This window comes from Sceloporus occidentalis, unplaced genomic scaffold (genome assembly GCF_023333645.1).
Source record: "Sceloporus occidentalis isolate IW3139 unplaced genomic scaffold, rSceOcc1.0.p SCAF_19, whole genome shotgun sequence".
NCBI lineage: Eukaryota > Metazoa > Chordata > Lepidosauria > Squamata > Phrynosomatidae > Sceloporus > Sceloporus occidentalis.
The window spans coordinates 7,338,414-7,363,052 of NW_028316999.1; the positions used below are offsets into that span (position 1 = coordinate 7,338,414).

The 24,639-nt window shown below is 36.8% G+C and overlaps 1 protein-coding gene across 3 annotated transcripts in view; it reads right to left on the reverse strand.

Annotated features, from left to right (window-relative positions):
• LOC149302367 (KH domain-containing, RNA-binding, signal transduction-associated protein 2-like) overlaps positions 1 to 24,639 on the reverse strand; it is a 154,332-nt gene that overhangs the window by 65,546 nt on the left and 64,147 nt on the right. For all 3 annotated transcript variants that reach the window (XM_089482595.1, XM_089482594.1, XM_089482593.1), the window contains exon 4: positions 11,601 to 11,747. In XM_089482595.1, the coding sequence (XP_089338721.1) occupies positions 11,601 to 11,747 (147 nt within the window). The remainder of the gene's footprint in view (positions 1 to 11,600; positions 11,748 to 24,639) is intronic.

The following is a 24,639-nucleotide window of genomic DNA, read 5'->3' on the forward strand; positions in this document are numbered from 1 at the left end:
TGCTCTGGGGTGAAACAGGTGAGTGGGTCGCCAATTGCCCACTCATTCGCCTTTCCCAATTCTGCTGCTGCTGCTGGTGGTGGTGCCAGTGTCTCTTCGATGCCAGTTCGCTTCCTGGCTAGTGTCATGAATCAAATGTCCCTAATGGTAAGGGCAGTTTCTCCCCCCTGGCTGCCTCTGTCTGCGGTGTGGCAACGCCTGCTACCTCCGCCGGAGTGGCCAGCTTACGCTAGGGCCTTGTGTCTGAGCTCTGGAAGTCTGCTGCCAAACGTCTAAGACTGACAGTGTTTGGGTGCTTTGCCCTGGGGTGAAACAGGTGAGTGGGTCGCCAATTGCCCACTCATTCGCCTTTCCTATTTTTCAATGCTGCTGCTGGTGGTGGTGGTGGTGCCAGCATCTCTTCTCTGCCAGTTCGCTTCCTGGCTAGAGTCATGCCCAAAATGTCCCTAATGGTAAGGGCAGTTTCTCCCCCCTGGCTGCCTCTGTTTGCGGTGTGGCAACGCCTGCTACCTCCGCCGGAGTGGCCAGCTTACACTAGGGCCTTGTGTCTGAGCTCTGGAAGTCTGCTGCCAAACGTCTAAGACTGACAGTGTTTGGGTGCTTTGCCCTGGGGTGAAACAGGTGAGTGGGTCGCCAATTGCCCACTCATTCGCCTTTTCAATGCTGCTGCTGGTGGTGGTGCCAGCATCTCTTCTCTGCCAGTTCGCTTCCTGGCTAGTGTCATGCCTCAAATGTCCCTAATTGTAAGGGCAGTTTCTCCCCCCTGGCTGCCTCTGTCTGCGGTGTGGCAACGCCTGCTACCTCCGCCGGAGTGGCCAGCTTACGCTAGGGCCTTGTGTCTGAGCTCTGGAAGTCTGCTGCCAAACGTCTAAGACTGACAGTGTTTGGGTGCTTTGCCCTGGGGTGAAACAGGTGAGTGGGTCGCCAATTGCCCACTCATTCGCCTTTTCAATGCTGCTGCTGGTGGTGGTGCCAGCATCTCTTCTCTGCCAGTTCGCTTCCTGGCTAGTGTCATGCCTCAAATGTCCCTAATTGTAAGGGCAGTTTCTCCCCCCTGGCTGCCTCTGTCTGCGGTGTGGCAACGCCTGCTACCTCCGCCGGAGTGGCCAGCTTACGCTAGGGCCTTGTGTCTGAGCTCTGGAAGTCTGCTGCCAAACGTCTAAGACTGACAGTGTTTGGGTGCTTTGCCCTGGGGTGAAACAGGTGAGTGGGTCGCCAATTGCCCACTCATTCGCCTTTTCAATGCTGCTGCTGGTGGTGGTGCCAGCATCTCTTCTCTGCCAGTTCGCTTCCTGGCTAGAGTCATGCCCAAAATGTCCCTAATGGTAAGGGCAGTTTCTCCCCCCTGGCTGCCTCTGTTTGCGGTGTGGCAACGCCTGCTACCTCCGCCGGAGTGGCCAGCTTACGCTAGGGCCTTGTGTCTGAGCTCTGGAAGTCTGCTGCCAAACGTCTAAGACTGACAGTGTTTGGGTGCTTTGCCCTGGGGTGAAACAGGTGAGCGGGTCGCCAATTGTCCACTCATTTGCCTTTCCCATTTCCTTTTCCATTTCATTATTTTCCTTCTGATACACAACCAACCAAACATAACACACACAATAACACATATAACACATATAACACACAGTGACATCACACATAACACACATACACACACACTTACAATGCACAAAACACAAGGACCTTTTCCTTGTTATTTGCCCTGGCCTTCACTCACTAATAGCATTACATTAACACTATAACTCACACTTCACCCTATAACATTTTTCCATCCACATACCTGCCAACAGACCCAACTTTTTCAGGGACAGTCCTGCTTTTTTCCAGTCCTGTCCCATCTAATTTAGCTAAACTAGGTATGCAAAATGCAAATACACATAGGTAGTTATAGCTCGGTAGGTAACGCTACTATAAACATTTAATAAATATAATCAAGTACTAAATAATAAATCTAACTTTAAAATACATTTAAATAAACCCCTATTTTTTTTAAAAAAAAAACATTAAAATTAAATTATTATTATTTAGACATAATCCATCTTTAACCAAACCAGTGCACTGCTACTAATCTTAAACATAACCTTACATTAACCCTAAGCTATTTTTTAGTTCTTGTCCAACATTTTTCCATCAGCATACCTGCCAACACACCCAAGATTTTGGTGGACAGTCCTGCTATTTTCCAGTCCTGTCCAATAAGTAAGTTGGGTTGTTGCAAAGTATGCCATTGTAAATAGGTAGCAAATGTTAGGCATGTAAAGTGGTCCAAAATCAATTTAAAAATGTAAAATATTCCCTATTCTTTTATTAAACATCTATGGACAGTACACCTCGGTATGTGTGTGCAACTCTATTGGTCGTTTCGGCAGGGGGCTCGCCTGCCATCAACGAATGAAGTGCATTCTGCAGTTCTGCAATTCACTCGTTGATGCCAGACCAGCCCCCTGCCGAAACGACCAATAGAGCTGCACACACGTACCTTCACGGCAGCTGCTGCTGCTGTGATGTGTTATTAACCCCGTATTAACCCCTGCTAGGCAACCAGGAGGAAAACGAAGATTAAACGAGCACGAAGAATGTCCGCGAATATTCGCCCGAAGAGAAGACAGGAATGGGCGAATATTCGCGGAATACGAAGATTTTTTTCCCCCGAAGACGAGCACGAAGACGAACACGAAGAGCCCCCTGGTGCCCAAGTCTAGTTCTTATTAGACCTGTGCATTCATCTTCGGGCAAACATGAAAACGAACACGAAGAGTGCGTTTTCGTGTTCGTTCCGAAGAGACGCCGAAGAGAAGACAGCGGCGGTAAAACATAGGCGAAGACGAAGACACACACCACGAAGATCTTCGTGATCGTCTTCGTCTTCGTCTACCATTCTTCCCCCCCTTCTAACTTACCTTGTCTTCGCGGCATCGTGGCAGTTCCCGGAAGTGGAAATCTGCAGGTTCGCCGTCACGGGTTACAGGGCAATGTGAATGAGCCTATTGGTCGCCTACAGGGACCTTCTCTGGCATCAACCAATTAATGCCAGAGACTTTACGTCGAGCGACTTTATTGGTCTCTCGTACTGACATTTAACTAATTGAACAGGGAGGGAGATCAGTGGGATGTGCCGGGAAAGTTGCAGCATTGAGGTTTTAAAACCCCAATGCTGCAACTTACCCTGCAGATGCCACTGGTCTCCCTCCCTGTTCAATTAGTTAAATGTCCGTACGAGCGACTTTATTGGTCGACTTTATTGGTCACTCGTACGGACATTTAACTAATTGAGCAGGGAGGGAGACCAGTGGGATGTGCCGGGTAAGTTACGGCACCAGGAGTTTAACAGTCTGTACGAGCGACCCTATTGGTCGCCAGCAGGGGGCTCGTCTGCCATCAACCAATGGCAGACGAGCCCCCTGCTGACGACCAATAGAGTTGCTCATACGTACATTTAAACTCCTGGCGCCAGAACTGCGTTAACCCCGTATTAACCCCTTAACCAGGAAAACGAAGAAAAAACGAACACGAAGAATGTCCACGAATATTCGCCCGAAGAGAAGACAGGAACAGGCGAATATTCGCGGAATATGAAGATTTTTTTCCCCCCGAAGACGAGCACGAAGACGAACACGAAGAGCCCCCTGGTGCCCAAGACTAGTTCTTATCTGCTGTCAAATTCTGTTTCGTAAAATATAAACCGTACAACAAAACAATCATCATTATTATTGATGTATGTATCATTTTTTTCAGTTTGATAAAATGCTGTTCAGTATGACATAATTTATGAATTTTTAATTATTTCAAATACTGTGGTTTGCATTAACTTTATGATTCACGCTGCCTAAAGACATTTAGACATAGGGAACTGCTGCAAAAATGCAATCCCTTTGGTTAAGGTATGAACTACTGTTAAATCATGCTATTATAAACTAAGGCTATTGAATGTGTATGTTTTTACATTGCTTGAACTCAACCAAAGTAATGGAGGGCAGAAACAATAAATTCTACAAGCACCAATTACTCACAGTAAAATGTCAGAGCAAGGGTGCTCCTTCTGCCCTGAATAAAACACTGAAGGGCAAGGAAGATTATTTTTCAGCAAGCCAATGTTGGAACATTGCCACCAGAGCTGTGAGTAATGTTCCCCAGTTAGATTCATGTTACAATAAAATTTGTTCAGAATGTTAAAAGGGAATGTTTGAGTATAGTGAAGAAATATCCTTCATATAGAAAAATCAATACACTGGGCATTAAGTTCTAAGTATGGGATATAAAACATGTATTTAAAATGTTGTTGCTTCTAATTTAATTTTAATATAATGATACATTTTAGACACAAAATTAATAATTTTGTATTCTATTAAAAATAAGTAAAAGCTGCCCTATCACAGATGCGGTTTTAGCCTAAGTGTGGACCAAACAAACTTGATCAAACAAATAAATGAAAAAAGGTCCAAGGTTAGCAAGGGAACATACAACGTCGAGAGATACAGTATGTATATGTGTATATATAGTATATGCATTATATACTCACTGGCCATTTTATAAGGTACACCTTGCCCTCAGAACTGCCTTCATTATTCATGGCATACTTTCTATGTATGTGTGTCCCCCACACTATTACACCACCACCAGCAGCCTGAACCATTGATACAAGGCAGGATGGGTCCATGCTTTCATCTTGTTTACAACAAATTCTGACCCTGCTATCAGTCTGTAGCCCACCTGCTTCAAGGTTTCGATGAATTGTGCATTTAGAGATGATATTCTGCATACCTTGGTTGTAACGAGTGGTTATTTGAGTTACTGTTGCCTTACTGTCATCTCAAACCAGTCTGCCCATTCTCCTCTGGCCTCTGACATCAACAAGTAATTTTTCGTCCACACAACTGCCGCTCACGGCATGTTTTCTCTTTTTTGGACCATTCTCTGTAAACCCTAGAGATAGGTTTACAGAGAATATTAACACAACTTGACACCCACACACCCAGACAGTCACATTAACACAACCAGTTACACACACTAACACACCTGTACAGACACTTACACTAACACACACATAGGCAGTCACACTTACACATGCATGCACTAACACACCAAGACACTCACACTAATACATACACCCAAACACTCACACTAACATTCAAACTCAAACATAACCAGACACTTACACAGACACTCACAGTAACATACATATACTAGTATATCCAACTCACACATATGCAATTAACTCACTTGTTTTGCATCTACTCAGCCCGTCTTCAGTGCAGCTTGCACAGAGTTTGCAGGGTCATGCAATGTAACATTATGCAATGCTGCTGAACCCATAAAGAGGTAAGTCTGGGAGTTAGGATTTAGTTCTTTATTGGTTCTTGGGGGACAATTACCCAAGGATGAATATGTTAAAACTTTTGTAATATTAGGTTACAATAAAAAAACAATAATTTTAGTACTAAATAAGAGATGTGTTAAATAATAAAAATAATTCATTTTCCTTGAAGTGTAAATGGGCATCTTAAAAGTTATTTTTGTGTTTAAATACTTTTGTGAAAGCATAATGGAGAACCAGCAAGTCTACTGAGTATTCTTTAGATCGATATTTTTTCTTTATAATTGGCAGACTAATACAGAGTGAACATCTTAATGTAGACGCATAGTACTTGCTGACCTTCATTGGCAGCAATTGTTAGTGTGACAGGTACATACAGTTCTTTTGATACGCTTTTGTTTTCACCAATTCCATCTGTTAAAAATTACGTAATACTTAGCATAAATATTTTACTACTAGTTCTGGAAGATATATGTAACTCTTTTTTATATTTTGATATCTAGGTACATAACACTTACTCGGAAGCTCAAAAACTACAGTGGACCCCAAATATGTTATCAAGGGTCATTACACCTCATATAACCAGAGATCAATGCTAACATTAAGTAAGATCCGCATCTATAACCACTTTATCAACATGCTAAAGGTCAATTCATTCGCAGGGAAATTGATTGGGTAACAAATTAGCATGCAAATTGATACATTAGAACTAATGTGTAAGTCTGGCAGACCAATTTATAAATGACAGGTCCTTTTTTATTACCAAGATGAAGATCACACTTTTGAGGAGAATTTTGGATAATGTATAAATAATGTCCCTGGGTAACATTATTAAATATGAATTATCAAGTCACAATAATAATAGACCCAGCAATAAGATTCCCTGTCTTTGTGCTGGTGTGCCTTACTGTATTCATGGAAACAATGGTGCATTTTTTATGCAAGCATTTGTTGTGCTGTATTATTTTACTTTAACTTCTTTTTGAACGTTGCCTCCCTCAGCCTATTAGCTTGTAACCTTACCCACAATATGTGCCTTCCATCTGGGTACCTTGCATCTATTATGACACGTAGGGAAACTAATAAATCTACTGCATACAGTAGCCTTGGGATAGCTGTCAATCAACTATCCAAAAGAAGACCAGTCCTAATCCCACAGGATCCAAAACTGGATTATATTTTTCAAAGAAGGCACCAACATATGTATTTTTAAGAACATGGTGCCCATTTGTAGTTGGAAGAATTAGTAAACGTGGTTGAAAACATAATAATCAATTGGAATCTCCCACCTAAATTATAATTTTATTGTAGGAACCAATGGAAAAAAACTGCAATATTCCTTTTACTCTGTCAAGAACTAGTCAAATAATCATGGCTTATGTTTTCAGTTATAACCATATAATATCAAATTGTACTTAAAATATATCTGACATTTTTGTAAGTAATGTGATTGATAATGATTAACCAATGGATGCTTGAGTCATTGGTTGGCTGAAAATACTACCAAATTGTCAAAGTCAACAAACAATCACAAATTGTGCTGACATGGTATAATCAATATGTATGTATAAAACAATGTTCCAAGCCAAATTATTAGAATGTATAATTATGTTCAAACAGAGTAATAATCAATGCATGTATTTAACTGGAATCCTAAAATACTATGTAATCAAGGCATTATAAATTCAAACTTGTTGCTTCCCACTAATGAATAGTTTTATTGGTAAATATATGTTGCTGTAGTGAGTAACAATGATTACATAGATAATAAATACATACCATTTATTTTACAATTATAATTGTGGTGCACCAACCATACACACACATTCATATCACCCACACATACAATATATATATATATATATATATATATATATATATATATATATATATTTAGTAGTATTTAAAAAAAATGTAATAAACTATATACTTCACAAATAAGTTATTTGTCAGTATAATAAATAAGGGAATGGAAATAATTTGGAGCTTTATGTACAGCTTAATAGCTTGGAGCTATGTTTCCCACTTTTTTAAAAGATATCATAAAACTATGGATGACACAACAGTGACATAATTAAAAATACAATACCACACTAGGTTCTATGATGATGATAATGATAATGTATTAGAACAGCTGATTATGAGGTTACTAACAGTATATGTTTTCAATTAAAACAGAAATTAAATATTGCTAGTAGCAAATATATATGAACAGAGCTTTGAGAGGTGTGAGTGACTTATGGAGTAAGGACAAAATAACATGCCTTTCACCTCTGTGTCAAGCTGACCAGGGGTTCTGTTTTTTTATCTTGCTATTCCTAGAACTGTGAGAATTAGCTTTTAGCAAGTCATCAAATTCATGTTGTTACATTGAAGGTGATGAAGGCAGAAGGAATCCAATCTTTAAAAAAATGATTCAATTCATAAAGGAAATACATGTAAATGAAAGGATAGAAAAATTATGTCAAGAAGATATTTCCAGCACAATGATAAAAGGCAAAGCTGATCACATTTAGGGTTTTTTTTCCTGGGACTCTAAAAACTAAACGGATAACTCCAATCATATTAATACAAAATATAGAATTTATAAAAATCAATGGAGTATTGTAAGAAGTGAAAACAAAGCTCTTGTAAGCAGACCACACAAAAAAACAAGAATTAAATACAGCAAGAATTAATGCACAGGAAAATATTTATATTTGTATTCATGGCACATACGTTGACTATATGAATATCCTATTATTTCACAGAGGAAAGGCTTTTTAACACAGGAATATAAATCATGGTCAAGAACATACTGAGACTAAAACTAGATTTTTTTAAAATAAATATGTTACTAAAAATGTGCTTGATCTGATAAATATGTCTATAGTAAGCTCCCATTGTTAAAAAATACATTTTAATATCAATTTGTAATACCAAATTAATCAAAATGCATAAAATATGTGCGTATTATTTTTCAGAATGATCCACTCAGGTATTCCCATTTAATAACATGTTCTAAAATTCCATTGTTGCAAATCTACCGTGTACCCACTTATCCTTAAAGTCCAACATCAATTAATCAACCTTCCTGGTAACACTTCCAGAAGGTTCTCTCATCATTAGTAAATGTGAATGCAAGAAACTTTGCTATGAACAACAAGGAAAAATCAGAGGAACAATGGTACCAGAATGCAGACGTGATAATTCACTAGCTTCTGTAGTACTAAAACATCCATGGCGATTAGATTAGCCAATTTTATCTAAAGGTAGAACAAAAATATAAAACATATTCTATTCTATTGTCCATCATTGACTGTCAATGATGGTTGCAAAGTGTCAGTGTGCAATACTGTTGCAAACTATATCTGTTACCAATGTGTGATTTCACTTGTGTGGTAGATACTGTATATGTTTAGAGAAACAAATGTGAATGTAATGTGTATTTGCTATCCTATTCTAGTAACTAAAAGTTAACGCTTTTTCAAAGCAGGTCTAGATATATGTAAACACAATCACATCCTTTGTTGCATGCTATAAATCTGTTACAATTGCATGTGCATGCACTGCAACACTACACAAATGGTAATTAACCCTTGCAATGCCAAATAAAATTAGCCATTGCAATGTAGCCACACAGCTAAAAACAGCCAACACCTACAACAAAATAGTATGTCTGCCAACAAAAAGGTTTAATGAAATGTGTGTGGCTATAGTGTGTCAGTTTATGCAAAAGTTTGCATGTGTTGTGTGCATCTCAATTATTTTGCACATAAGAAATACAATTTCCAATGAAAGTAGCTAATGGCCGAATAAAAATGGTGTGGCTAATTTGTTCATTTACTGACCAATCTTTTTAACAAAGAAAAAAAACATGTTTCTGGGCAATAATAGAATCAAGCCCATTGTGCAGTGCACATAGAATTTGGATTAGTCCTTAGATTCCTTACAAATGAGCCAAATGGCTACTCACAAATAGTTCTGATTTGCAGGAGGCATAAGAAGTAATTCTGAGGGTATGTTCCACAATGACACCAGTCTGAAAAACAAAAGAGAAAAATATCCAATAATAATATAATATCTTTAATTTTTCTAGATTAAAGAGATGATGCAATCATATTATGTAGTGTATCTGTCATAAAAATGTAAGTGTCTTTAGTGGGCGGTCTACATGTCTTACAAATAAGGACTCTCACTAACTATTTAGGCACTGGTTACAAAACATTATTTCCTCCAGTGTTGTTAAGGTGCAGAGAAAAAAACAATTTTGGAACCTTGAATGAACTGACTACTAGTGGCATTAAGATTAGGTAAAGCTAGCTGCAGGAATGAGGAATGTGGCGCTTGGGAACATGATTATAGTGCTAGAAGAGATTGCGTGCCTCAAATATATGGGGGTTTTCTATCTCTAAATCCACTCTGGGTCATACTATACAAGGTGCTGATTTAATAATATGCATGGTGCATCAAACTCAATGTGATTGCATCACCTTTATAATCTAATTGCATTAAAGATATTGTAGTAAAATTGAATATACTTCTATATATTTGAAACACTGACATACAGCTCATATCTATATTATTGTCAGATATGCTTGTAACCCCTCTATGTAATTTGTGAGTTTTCCTTTGGCTCCTTTGCTTTCAGGGAAAAATTACTGAATTTCCAAGCTGAACATTTAGTGCTCTAATGGGTATTGCAGGTAAATCTGGTATTTTCAATTGAATTACAAAAGGGGAATATACCCTCAAAAATATAACCCAGATACATATAATGAAACATTATAGCTCAAGCATCCTATCTTCTCAACAAAACCACCTCTTGCGATTATGTACAAATAAACAGAGAAGCAGCCTCTTAACAGAAAGAAAAACAATTCTACATCTAGATCAAAAGGTGTTCATGTATGTATGCATTACAGACAATTCGACAAGCAGTCTATAGGGTTCTACCATAGCAGTTAAGAGTCATAGGTCAAAGATGAATCTGTTATATCAACCTAGGGAACCAGGACCAAGGCAAACATTTGATAAACCAATCAGCCACTAGAGACAATATTACTTCAGTGTGAAGCATTGTTATTGAGTGACATTAAGTGTCACTCCCAAATTTCCCCTTGCTGCAAGGTCCATGAACAACCCAGGAGAGAACATTATGTGCCATCAGGATGATGGCTTGCCAGTTAGAAAGCAAAGCAGTATACTGTTTCTGGTATAAACACAAATTAAATCACATACACATATAGTACAAATCTGAAAAAGTGATATTAAATATTTTTTTTTCATACACAATCTGTAGATATATTACAAAAGAAGTATTTGTGCATAAGATTGTAGCTTGCCAGTATAATTTTTTTTTAAAAGTCAAAGTATCCCAATGTTTCACAAGCAGTAAAACACATAGCACACCTTGCTATACATCAATAGTTAGAAGGATAGTAAGATTTTTGGGGACTTTCAGGGATGGAATTCCAGGGTGTGTGTCTGTTTAATTAGACAGAACTAACCACTTGTAGTGGTGGGGTTAGCCCAAAAACAATTGAAAGTGGACAGAATATGGTAAGATTTGAGTGGAGAGTGGGCTGACTGTGGAGAGGAGCCAGCAGAGCAAAGCTTAATTCTTACGCCCAGAGATTACATACACCAACAGAGGCCCAGTAATGAGTTATGTTTTCCTGAGCCTCATAAAAAATATGAAGAGATCCCAAGTACACGATGTCACAGTTCTTTGTACTTTATGCAAGAATCCACATCCTGGTATTTTCTTTTGGATCCCTATTTGGGATAAGAGGTAATAAGTTTAAATGGTATGCTTTATTCTAGCTAAACTGGTGACAGATTTATAGATTGGGGGAAAAAAACTTTCAATTCTGAAGCATAATTCCATCATCATAATAATTAACTAGATTCAATACCTGAAAATGAATTTCTGCATTAAATTAATATACTTTGGAGAGAGAACAATTTGCATATGGCGTCAGGTTGATGATGTCAGTACGCAAAGTCAAGTAGTATTAAAGTAAATAACCTTAATGCCTAAAATAAAAAAAATAGGATGTGTTTATATTGTGTAATATTTTGGATTTTGTTTTAAGATATAACTAACTTATTATTGAAATGAGTATGTAAAAACACTAAAGCAAGTTTAGCAATTTATGTGAGATGATCAAATTTCAAATGTACAGTCTTATTCTACGTCAGAAATATAGTTATTCTGACATAACTATAACTCTGACATACATCTTATAGATAGATTATTAACAGCACAATAAGTTAATACAATTTTAAAAAAATGGGTGACATTTACCGGAACAAGGAATTTTTTTATCTCTTCTAAAGCATGACTCATGCGTGAATAAGCTTCCCCCGGTGGAGCAAACACTTCAATTAATACATGAAGTTCATCACTCAAGTGTGCATATTTCGCTTCCCCACTCTTCCTTAATTCTTCTTCCTGAAAGATGTCATTTATAAGAATGAGAATCATTTGTATCACATTGATTTATAGCAATAAGACGCAACTTCTATAGAAAAAAAAATTGAGAACAAAGTACATACAGCTCAGAGAAATTTGAAATATATTAACTTAGAAGCATTCCTCATTATGGATTCAATTAGGTTATTTAAGATTTTCAACATTAAGTAATTGCATATGGCTTATTAATGTTCCACACTTAAATATTTTAGATTTAAACTAGCTAGTGATTGCTTGACTTCGACTGACAATTGCAATGATAGTGAACAAGAGAAGTTGGATCATTAGTGTATATCTGATGAAAAATACATCATAACTGTACATGATGAGGAAACATTTGAAAAAGCTTCATGCCTAAAATAATATTATTATGAAACCAAAACTCAATTTTGCATAATAACATTAGGGTTAGTAGCACTGTATAAAAATGGGAAAGTAACAATCTAAAGATTAACTAAAGAATTAACAAGCAAAAAAGCAGCTTCAACTTTATAGGTTTGCATATGATAGCTGCAATATGACTATGTGACCTTTTCACTAAATGTGAGTGCATTCATGAAAGAAAGGGTTAAATAAAGGTGCAACTCAAAAATTCTCTAAATCCAACTAAACTTTGCTCTTCGAATTCCATAACCTATAGTTGCTTGTGGGTTGGAACTAAGTTTGACATCCCCAGGAGGCTGTGAGATGACTTATTTTAACCCCCTTTCCTGCACAAACTTAAAATAAATAAATAAATGTAAAAAAAAAAGAAAGCACAAAACAGGGGTCCCCAGTAGCACATAGAAACAAATTAACCTCTTAACAACCCCCCTTCCTCTTGTTCCTGGTGGGCCAAGGGTAGTTTAATAAACCTGGAGGTTTATAAAATACCCTATGGGCAAGCCCAGTGCCGGATATAAAGACCCGGAACGACTATACTTCTGTGTGGTCTTTTGATGCTCTATGTTTGATTCTGTATCCTGAAGCTTTGTTTAAACTCCTGGCCTGTCTGACTACTCTCCACCTTGCGATTTTGCACTTTGCTGACCTAAACTGTGTGCCATATCTGGCTATCCTGATCACTTGCTCTGTGTACCAACCTTGGTTCTATCTGACTACCCGCTTAGTGTACCAGACTCGCCATTGGCTGCCTACCTGTACTGTGTACCTGATCTGGCTTCCTGGGGCTACTTGTCCTGAGCAACTACATGTGGCATCTCCTATTTACATATATTTGGCCCTCTGGCAAATGCTTTTGTACCTACAGTTGTGCTCAAATGTTTGCATATCCTGGCAGGAATTATGAAATGTTGGCATTCATTTTAAAAATATGACTGATCATGCAAAAAACTGTTTTTTATTTCAGGCTAGTGATCAGGTGAAGCCATGTATTATCATATAGTTGTTTGGTTCATTTTTAAATCATAATGATAACAGATATCACCCAAATGGTCCCGATCAAAAGTTTGTTAGGTCTCACGTGGATGCACCTAGCAGACTAGATACTGAGCCATAGGGAGCATAAAAGAAAGACCTACGTAACACAGTAATGAAACTTTATAAAGATGGAAAAGGATATAAAAGATATCCAAAGCCTTGAAAAAGACAGTCAGTACTGTTCACAAATATGTTGTTCTCTTCATACTAAGCCAAGGTCAGGTAGAGCAAGAAAGATTTCAGCCCCAACTGCTAAAAAAATTGTTGGGGATACAAAGAAATGCCCACAGGTAACCTCAGAAAAAATACAAGCTGCTCTGAAAAAAACAAAACGATGTGATTGTTTTAAGAAGCACAATACAACGATACACGAGCTACATGGTTGAGCCTTTACTGTGCCAATGCCACAAAAACACCCTGCTACAATACCTTGACACGGCTCACAGCTTCTGTCCCACTGTAATATGGAGCAATGAGACCAAAATAGAGCTTTATGGTCACAACCATAAGAGCTATGTTTCAAGAGTTGTAATAAAAGGGATTTAGGATAGTATGGTTATATAAGTAGTTATACACTCACTGGCCACTTTATTAAGTACACCTGGTCAAATAGCTAATCAGCCAATCACATGGCAGCAACTCAATTCATTTAGGCATGTAGACATAGTCAAGACAACTTGTTGAAGTTCAAACCAAGCATCAGAATGAGGAAGGAAGTGGGGATTAAAGTGACTTTGAATGTGGCATGGTTGTTGGTGCCAGGCGGGTTGGTCTGAGTATTTCAGAAACTGCTGATCTGCTGGGATTTTCACGCACAACCATCTCTAGGGTTTACAGAGAATGGTCAGAAAAAAAGAGGAAATATCCAGTGAGCGGCAGTTGTGTAGACGAAAATGCCTTGTTGATGTCAGAGGAGAATGGGCAGACTGGTTTGAAATGACAAAAGGCAACAGTAACTCAAATAACCACTTGTTACAACCAAAGTATGCAGAATACTATCTCTTGATGTGCAACCTTGAAGCAGATGTGCTACAGCAACAGAAGACCACAACGGGTGCCACTCCTGTCAGCTAAGAAAAGCAAACTGAGGCTACAATTGGCACAGGCTCACGAAAATTGGACAATGGAAGACTGGAAGAACATTGCCTGGTCTGGTTTCTTAAACATGGCAATGAGTTCACTGTACTCCAATGGCCTCCACAGTCACTAGGTCTCAATCCAATAGAGCTCCTTTGGGATGTGGTGGAATTCGGGAGAATTCGCATCATGGATGTCCAGCCAACAAATCTGCAGCAACTGCGTGATGCCATCATGTCCATATTGACCAAATTCTCTGAGGAATTTTTCAGCACCTTGTAGAAAGTATGCCATGAAGAATGAAGGACGTTCTGAAGGAAAAAGGGGGTCCAACCCAGTACTAGCAAGGTGTACCAGTAAGTGTATAACAAGTTACATTGTAGTAAACATAGTACAGACAGCTGCTGATACAAGATAAAGGCGGTAAAGAGACATCGTAAACAAGATGATGGCTTAAGTTCTCAAATATTCGACCAAGCCATGAGTGCCTGGCTAGCATCCAAAGGCATGGCCGACCACTACTATTTACATCAACAAACAGAAGTGATGACAAGATAATACCAAGTGACGTCAACTATGTACCAGGGTGGAAAAAAGACCAAGACCCTGCACAGCCAAAGTGTCTCCTGTGGTGTCAAAATGCATGCAAGATCAGTCCAGGGTCAGCTCCAGGGACCCCTTGCGTCTGAGAGCAAGTGGCTCTTTAAAAAGACTGGTTCCAGGGTTCCCAGTCCACTCTGAGTTGCGAGATGATCAGCTAGGAGAGTGATAAATACTTGGCTTGGTAATGTATTACTGTAATATTGCTTGATTGATTTGATTTCTTAATTCGCTCATACACACACTTAACTACTATCCGTTGTAGTGAGAATTTTGTATTAAAGTTTTGCTTGATCAAACTGCTGTAGTAAGTGTTGTAATTTCATATCCTCATTCATTAGGCAATACAGGGGTCAATAAGGCCTATAGTGAAAAGAATACCATCCCTACTGTGAAGCATGGTGGTGGCTCACTGATGTTTTGTGGGAGTGTGAGCTCTAAAGTCACAGGGAATCTTGCGAAAAATTATGCCAAGATGAATGCAGAATGTTATCATGAAATACTGGCAGACAATTTGCTCTTGAGCCTCCACACTATTTGGATCATTGAAGTCTTAGGGCTCAACACTTCAGTAGGGTATCCAGGGTGAATAATTCCTATGTTGTATGTTCCTGGTGCTGGTGTTGTAACACTTGCAAAAGAGGATAGACAGACTGTAGGGTTTGCGTTAGGTAAGCTGGGTTGCTGAGCTTAGAACAGGCCTGTAATTAACAAAGGAAGCTCTTGATGTATCTTGATGTGACAAATGTAAATGTAATGTCTCTTGAATTAAGAGGTCTGGTTGGGCTTTACTGTCTTCAGATCTCTTTGCATTAATTAGCCCGGGGGGGGGGGAATTCCCCCAGGCCGCCCTGAATCTAAATTAAACGGCACCCACTGAAGTGGTCGATTCACTTTAGGTCACCGATTATTGGTTGCTCTCACATATCAATGTCAATGGCCTAAACTTGTTACTTATAAGTGATCTGATTAGATTAGATTTAACCAAATAAAATGCTCACTGATTAATCATCCTTTAGGTCTCTGATCATTCATCTGTCTCATTGTTCAATAGCCAGAGGCCTAATTTGAGCATTATCCCTATCAATATACAGTAACTGTAACTTAAACATAACCGTATCTAATACTTTCACGTTCCACTAACAGAACTCTGGCCCTACCCCTTACCCTATTCCCTAACCTCTAAAATCCCCCACTAGGAACATAACCCTGTTTTGTCAGCCTAGGGTCATTTCTCTGATTTTCTTTTTTATTTCTTTTTTTCACTAAACACTTTAATACACAAACCAAACAGCTAAAAACATTTCAAAGTTTTATAATAAATTAGTACAATACTAATACAGCAATACGTTATACTACTCGGCATACTCCTATGCTAGAAGATATTAATCACATTGTACAAATCCATTTTATTATTTGCCCTATAGAAAACTATAGAGCTATAATAATTCATTTAATACAATAGCTTTAACAATAATATATATATTAAAAAAAATTAATAATTAAATCCTATATTCTAATTTTATATGCCCAAAAAACCAACCCTCAGATCTCTGTTATTAAAAATTCCAAATTCACTGGCCTCCAGTGTATTCTTTTTAACTGTTTTATTGTGTACACAATAAATTAATGCAAAGTAAATGTTGCTTTCATTTTCACAGTGGAAAATTCACTATTGCGCTAACTCATTAAAAAGATTAAAATAATTTATCACTTCCCTTGTGAGCCTTAATCAAGCTATGAATAAAAAAAATGCACAAATTTAAATACTTGCTATAAATAATTGAAATTTATTCAAAACGGAAACAGGAAACATAGGGAGTGATTAAGTGTTACAATCCAAGATAATCTGCTGCCTTTTGAGAAAAGGTTTTATCATTAATTTACAATAACTGATCACAGAACTATAAAACAGAAAACAAAAACATAGGAAAATTTTATTTTATTCTGGGATTTTTGTACTGGTCAAGAAAAGATTTGAGATATTTGGGAAGACTCTGCTATAGCTACATTTAGTAAAATTTTAGTAAATTTAGTGAATTTTCCACTGTGATAATGAAAGCAACATTTACTTTGCACAGATTTAAAGGATGTACCGGTTTGTCCTAAGGGGCACAAAGGTATTAAAACAGTACTAGTGTTCGCATGATATTTTCAGAGGGATGCAAAATACTCCTTTGAATGTATTCTAGCATTGTTATCTTAGTCCAAGATGTACAGACTAGCTACTTTTGGTGCTACCTTTGCTAAACAAAAGAATAGCTTAGTTAACCTGACACAAACACTCTGACTAATACAAATCTAAAGAGCTAAGGGTTTAATTCCACAAGCAAGGCTTCTTTACTACAACAGTGAGCTCAAGGAGGTATTTAGTAGGAAAAGTCACCCAAACGTCAGCAATAGCAGCCTCCACATTTGCAGATAAACACAGTTAATTCGTATAAAATAAATATAGGTATTTTTAAATTTCAACATACATCCCTGTATATAGCATTCTATTTAATGCTCAAAGAAAAATATTTAGTATTCCATGGGAGTTCCCTTTTCATAAAGAATCACAAATCATTCAGTTTGCAGAAAATAATTATCTTTTGAGTATTTATCTAAAAACAGCTAGTCTTTTATAGGTCCAATTAAGAACTCTAATAACATATATGAGTAAAACTGGCACACATTTATTAAAACTAGGTATCAAACATCCTTGCTAGAAATATATTAGCAAACCAAAAATAAAACCAAAATTCTTAAAAAAGTTTTTAAAATATTTAAAATAATTTAAATTTAAAATAAGTCAGATAATAACAGATACATATACTTCCAACCAAAACCATAAACTGATTTCCAACCATACCAGGCTAAATGCATTTATCTGATGGCAAAGAATATATCACCATTAACACATTAAAAAGGCGCTGTTCTGTGATTATGCTGGCTCAGCTAGTACCACGGTGAACTTTTATTGTGAACATGGTTTAAAGAACACTATTCAAATTAACTGTATTACCACTAACCAAGATACAACATTCTTAATGGAATTCAGCACAATTCGATTGATGTTTGTACTTTGTTTGAGAATTGTCATGTTCCTGGCAGGTCTCCAAATCTTTCTCAGCAGAATCTCTATCAGAACTGATAACTGACAAAATTAACTACAGACACTACGGGATATTGTTTTTAATAAACTTAGACTCTGGAATAAATACACGAGCTCCCAATACTGTCTGCTAAATTTTTAAAACCACAGCACGCTTGGTGCTCTGCAGATGATATTAAATGAAAAGGTGGTTATGCTGCAAAACACACATGAATTAAGAATGTAATAGGCTTGTGTAAATAAACAAAAAACAATTCAGACAAAATTTTCATTTCGAATTTAGTCCATTCATATTCAGACAACAAATTTTGTTTTCAGCCCTTTTGGTTCAGATGAAAATCGAGGGACATTTTACATTCGGAAACTAAATTTGTTGTAACTCATTCTAATTTACTCTCTCGTGCTCTTTTACATGGAAGCAGTTGGTGGAGTAGGTAGGCAGAGTGAGTGTGAGAAAGAGTGAATGAGAGTGCAAGAGACCGTAAATAAGAGAATAAGAGAGTGAGTGAGAGTGTGAGAGAGCAAGTGAAAGAACCAACAAAATTCAAACAAAAACTTTGCTTAGTTTCCTTTTGTTTTGTTGGGGGGTTCCCTCGTCTTTTCAGAGATTTGGATGAATTGATGTTATATAATTTTTATGATATATATATATATATATATATATATATATATATGCTTGCTTTGCTCGCTCACATGCTCATGGGAACTCATGCATGCCTAAGAGAGCACGGCGGGCGCATGTATGACATCAGTGAGGCTAAATATGTGCCCTTACCTCCTGCTTGCCTTGAATAGCACACATATTGAACACATATGATTTGCCCCAGCACACAGATTCCACACATGGGATTTGCCCCATGAGCCAGATCCACAAATCCACAGGACTTACTCAGCACCCAAGTTTCAACCAAAAGACTTACCCATCACCCAGGATGCATGCACAGGACTTGCCCAGCACCCATATTGCATCCACATGACTTAAAGAGTACCCAAGTTGCATCCAAAGGACTTGCCTAGCGCCCAGGTTACATGCACTGGACTTGTACTAATTGCACTAATAGAACCTGCCCAGAACTCTTTTAATTTTTTTTACTATCTCTCCCCTCTTTCGCTATATATCTCTACCCATTCTCATTATCTATCCCCCTCACCTCTTCTTAATCACTAACCTTGCTGAAGACCTGTAGGGGGAGCAGTGAGACAGCAGTGGGACAGCAGTGAGACAGCAGTGGGACAGCAGTGGGACAGCAGTGGGGGCAGGTAACAGAAGAGATAGAGGGGCACAGAGCAGTCACTGAAAAATTGTTTTTCAAGAATCTTCCTGGAACTTGGACACTAGTTTATGCTTCTGAATTAACTTGTAACACTAACAATTAACAACATAACATAAATATACCTCCCTAATTCCAATATAGGATACCACAATAAACACTCTTAAAATAGGGTACAGTTGTATTTGTATACTGAAAATACAGTAAAATCTTGGTTATGTTATTGTTAACATAAGATTGTTATAACATGCATGTATCATTTAGAACTGCCTTTTAAGGGAAACATAGAAATACACATTGGTACAGAATACTATGCTTACACATAAGGTTGCTGAAAGATCTACTTACATAAAGCAGGGAATATCTGTATATTCCATTTTATGTGTAAATTTATAATATTACCTATATGTTATGAGAGTGCATGTTGTCTGGGTAGCTAGATATCAAGATTCTATTAAGCATTTTGTTGTTTGTCAGTGTTAATACCCAGTATGAATCCAACAATGTAATACATTCATGGTTAGTGTCAGCTAAGAGGAACATTTATCTTCTCCTACTGAAGCTATTAAGAACATCTGCAGCAAAATAAAAGAAGGTTTACATGGTATTTACGCTTAACAAATATGGACCCTTGCTTTACTGTTATTAACAAAGAATGGTTCTATGACATATAGATATTATCTTTACTATTAATAAGCTTACATTACATAAACAAAAACATATATCACATAGATTAGGTTGCGTTACAGTATTGTAGATTACTCTTAGACGACTTTCCTTTTCTTGCTTCTAGAGTGGTGCAAGTAAACATCCAACATCCAACATCAAATCTGCTCATCTTTACTTGTAACATTGGCTGCCCACTCATTTTTGACATGTTTCTACCTGCCTCAAATCAGATATCTTGATATTATATGAAAAATGTGTTGAAATACATACAGATATGTATACATTATAGTTCGGTCAAAGGAAAGAAAGCAATTTAAAAAAAAAACTTTTCAAAAAAGTGACTGGATTTTTTTGCATTGTGTAGAGAATAATGAAGTTACAGATTTAAATACAGATATCCTAGATGCCATCTATCACAAAAACCTTGTTAGCAACATGTCGATAGCCAATTATTGTCTTAGTTTTCACAAAGTACACTCAGATTTCTTATCAAAGGGTTCTTTTGCGGTAAGAGTTTTTTGAACAGAACCTGTATGCTGCTTTTTACTTACTAGTAGCTTGGATTTCAATTGTAAAAGTTTGTTGATTTATGACATAGTTTCCATTTCAACATGTTGAGCTAAATACATTGAATAGATGGATAGGCAGACTTTGCCAATGAAATGTGAAGGGCTATAAAAATGTCTCAGTGTCTGAGACAAATAATAAATATAATATTTCCCTCTGGTCTAAAACAACATTTATTCTGTAAAAATAGATATACTTTATAATTGATAAACCTTTGCATTACTTTTTTTTTTTTTAGATTTTGTAAAGTTTTGGTACACACAATGTATATATATATATATATATATATATATCTATTGTAGCTATATATTCTCCCGCTACATATAGTTACTGTAGATAAGCTACCTACCTATGACATATGGTTTCCATGAATTTTAATTTTAACATACACTTTACAGACATAACAGATTTTGCACATTTTAATTAGGCAAACATGAATTTCTATTTCTGTCATATCAATTTGAAAAAGTTATAGCTGCCTAAATTTAATTATTACAGGAAATGTAGTGAAAATAATTAACTAGACATTTCAAATATTTTTTTTTTACGTTTAAGCAAATTAGGGTAATATGAGCAATTGTTCATCACAAATGTGCAAAATGGAATAAACCAGGGATAAGATGAGAATGACATTTGTGCATCACATGATGGGAATTGATATATATTGTGCTTGGGATTAACAGATTCAAATTTCAAAATCCAGTTCATACAAGAAAAAAAAAATTAAAGGTCATTAAATTACATGTCAAACCTATCATTTAATACCATAAAACACCTTAGTGGACTTCTTAAGCGAGATTGTTTATACAACCTTATACGTCCCACTGTAATTATCTTTTAAAATTATTATTATGATGTGAATAAGATGATATATGCAAAATGATAAATGTCCCACAAACACACACAGCACATTTATGTGAAAATTGTAAAATCAGTGCAACCTTGACTCATTCCTACTAAAGTCATGCTCTAATGTTCCCTAAAATCAGAATATGAAATGCAATTACCCAAGTCCACACTCAATTTAAAGCACGTAAGATAGATTTCTCTGTGTCCCTTTTGTGTCTTCACAAATCATCTTCCAGAGCAGAACTGGTGGTGTTAACCCGATAGCTACACAGTAACAAAACAAGCTTCTCCGGGAATATTTTGGCCTGAAAAACAGTATTTTACCATCAGTGGCAAAAGTAACTCTATCATTTTGACTATTCTTGATCAGTTGAAATTATATATACAAAATATACATAGAATGAAATGAGGACAACATAGAGGGTATGTGTTTAAAGGAAATTAAGCAATACTGCAAACACAAACCCTTAAGGGCATCGTAAAATTGGAAACACTAATAAACACAATAACTAGGGCCAGGGATAAGATTAAGTCTTTCAATATAGCTACTTTAGTGCATCAGCAATTAAACAGGAACTTTTTCGGAAAGGATGGGTTGTAATACAATTCCCATGTAATTGTTCCCATGGAGTATGCTGGTGATTATTTCTTTCTCTATGAATGCTGAATTTAAATGTTTTGCTATTCAACTGTAGAACTTGCTGGTCATTGCAAATAACGTATAGTGGAAGCCCATTGAAAACAAACACACTGTACTTAATAAAATCATTTTTTAATGAAATTACATATGTTGGAGGCATTCAGGAAAGCATGTGTTTCCTTTAAATTATAGAAGTATTGAAAAAACTATTATTACATCTAAACTTACTAGTAATAATATTCATGTAGTATTTCTACTAGTATGGTTACAGGTACTATTAATAGTAATATTTCCAAAACTTCAACTACTAGTCCCACTAATGTTAACACTTATCCTAAAGCTTCTTCTAATACTAGTACCCTTTATTTATTTTTTTAGACTAAACCGTAGATTGAGCTAGATTCAATGCTGGAGATACATTTATCACAAGTAATTGAAAAGCAGTTCACTTTTAGATTAAAATTTAAAACAATTAGATAGAATCAGTGATTGATTTTATCTCAGTTAATGTGAAATAAGATATCTGTTTTTCATCTTATTTTTTTCCATTGCAATATATGCAATGATGGCTATTCTATACTGGAGATTTATCTCTGACATTGAGTCAAGGTAATATTCATATCAACATTGCTAGAGAAGTTTAGAAAATAAGAAGTATCCCAGGGGCGTGTCCAGAGCCTGACTTCGGGGGGGAGGCACTCACACTAACACACACCAGACATTTACACCTACACACAACCCACACTTATATTAACAAACACACATACATGCCCTCACATTAACAGAATGAGGCAATAACACACATGCACACACACACCAAGACACACGCACATTAACACTACTAGACGTTTAACACACACTAGCAAACATGAACACCTGGACCCTATACGAATATGCCTAGAAACTCAGACAGCCAGATATTCATTCTAACTTAATCAGACACACTAATGCACACTAACACAAACATCCAGATAACAACACTGACACTCACACTAACATATCCTGACACACTCACACAAACTAACATACCCAGCCACACACTTATATTAGTATATATACAGTTGTGCTCAAAAGTTTGTATACCCTTGAAGAATTGGTAATATATGTACCATTTTTAAAGAAAACATGAGTGAGCAGGCAAGACACATTTCTTTTATTTCTTATGGGATTCAGATTCAACTGTAGGTTATAACAGAATGGTACAATCATTAAACAAAACATGGCAACAAAAAATGAAATGACCCCTGTTCAAAAGTCTGCATAACATTAGTTCTTAATATTGTGTATTGCCCCCTTTAGCATCATGACAGCTTTCAGTCTTTTGTCATAGTTGTCTATGAGGCCCCAAATTCTTGTGGAAGTCATGCAAGTCATGCAAAGTCTTTGGTCGTCTTGTATGAACCGTGCATTTGGGATCTTATTAAGGTCAAGAGACTGTGATGGCCACTCCAGAATCTTTACCTTTTTCTGCTGTAACTACTGGATAATCAACTTGGCCTTGTGCTTAGGATCATTGTCGTCCTGGATAGTCCAAATTCCATGCTCAGCTTTTGTGCGGAAGAATTGTTTGCCAGTATTTCCTGATAACATGCTGGATTCACCTGCTGTCAATTTTCACAAGATTTCCTATGCCTTTAGAGCTCACACACCCAAAACATCAGTGAACCACCACCATGCTTCACAGTGGGGATGTATTCTTTATATATTATATTCACTATAGGCCTTGGTGACCCCTCTGCAACCATAGCGCTTACAGTGCGCCAAAAGCTGTAAGACATGCCAATGCTTTGTCGGGCATATTGTAACCGTGCTCTTTTGTGGCATTGGCGCAGTAAAGACTTCTTTGTGGCAACACAACCATGCAGCTCGTTTTTGTTCAAGTATTGTTGTATTGCGCTCCTTGAAACAATCAACTTTTTCCAGCCTGTATTACTCCTAATATTATTCCTAACTATTCTTCTTGCAGTTGCGGCTGAAATCTTTCTTGGTCAACCTGACCTTGGCTTGGTATCAAGAGATTCACAAATTTTCCACTTTTTCAAGGCATTGGATATCTTTTTATGTCCTTTTCCATCTTTATAAAGTTCCATTACCTTGTTACGCAGGTCTTTTAACGGTTCTTTTCTGCTCCCCATGACTGAATATGTAGCCTGCAAAGTGCATCCACGTGAGCGCTAGCAAACTCATTGATTATTTATACATAGACACTAATTGCAATTTAAAAAGCCACAGGTGTGAGTAATTAACCTTTAATTCGTGGAGTATGCTGTTGTCTTTCTTGAGTGGGTGCAGTTGGCCCATTATCCCCTTCAATCCACCCATAAAGTATCTCCAACTCTGCATTCTACATATTATATCAAAATATGTTTATATATATATATACTGACTGTATTAAGGAAATACATGCAAAGCATGATTATGTAGAAGCACACATAAAAGTAGTAACTTTTTCTCAGCTTTCAGTTTACTTTTTCTTTTTACAATATATAGTTATATATTTTCTTAGAACAAATGCTATTTAACATAAAAATATTGTAAGTGAATCTGTAACAAAAAACACATAATCTTGAACTTCCCCTTAATTAATATAAGGGCATAAAAATCTTAAAACTAATTAGATACTATATTACTTTCTAGCTAACACCCAGCTTCACCTATTCCAACTATAGACATATGCACTGTAAG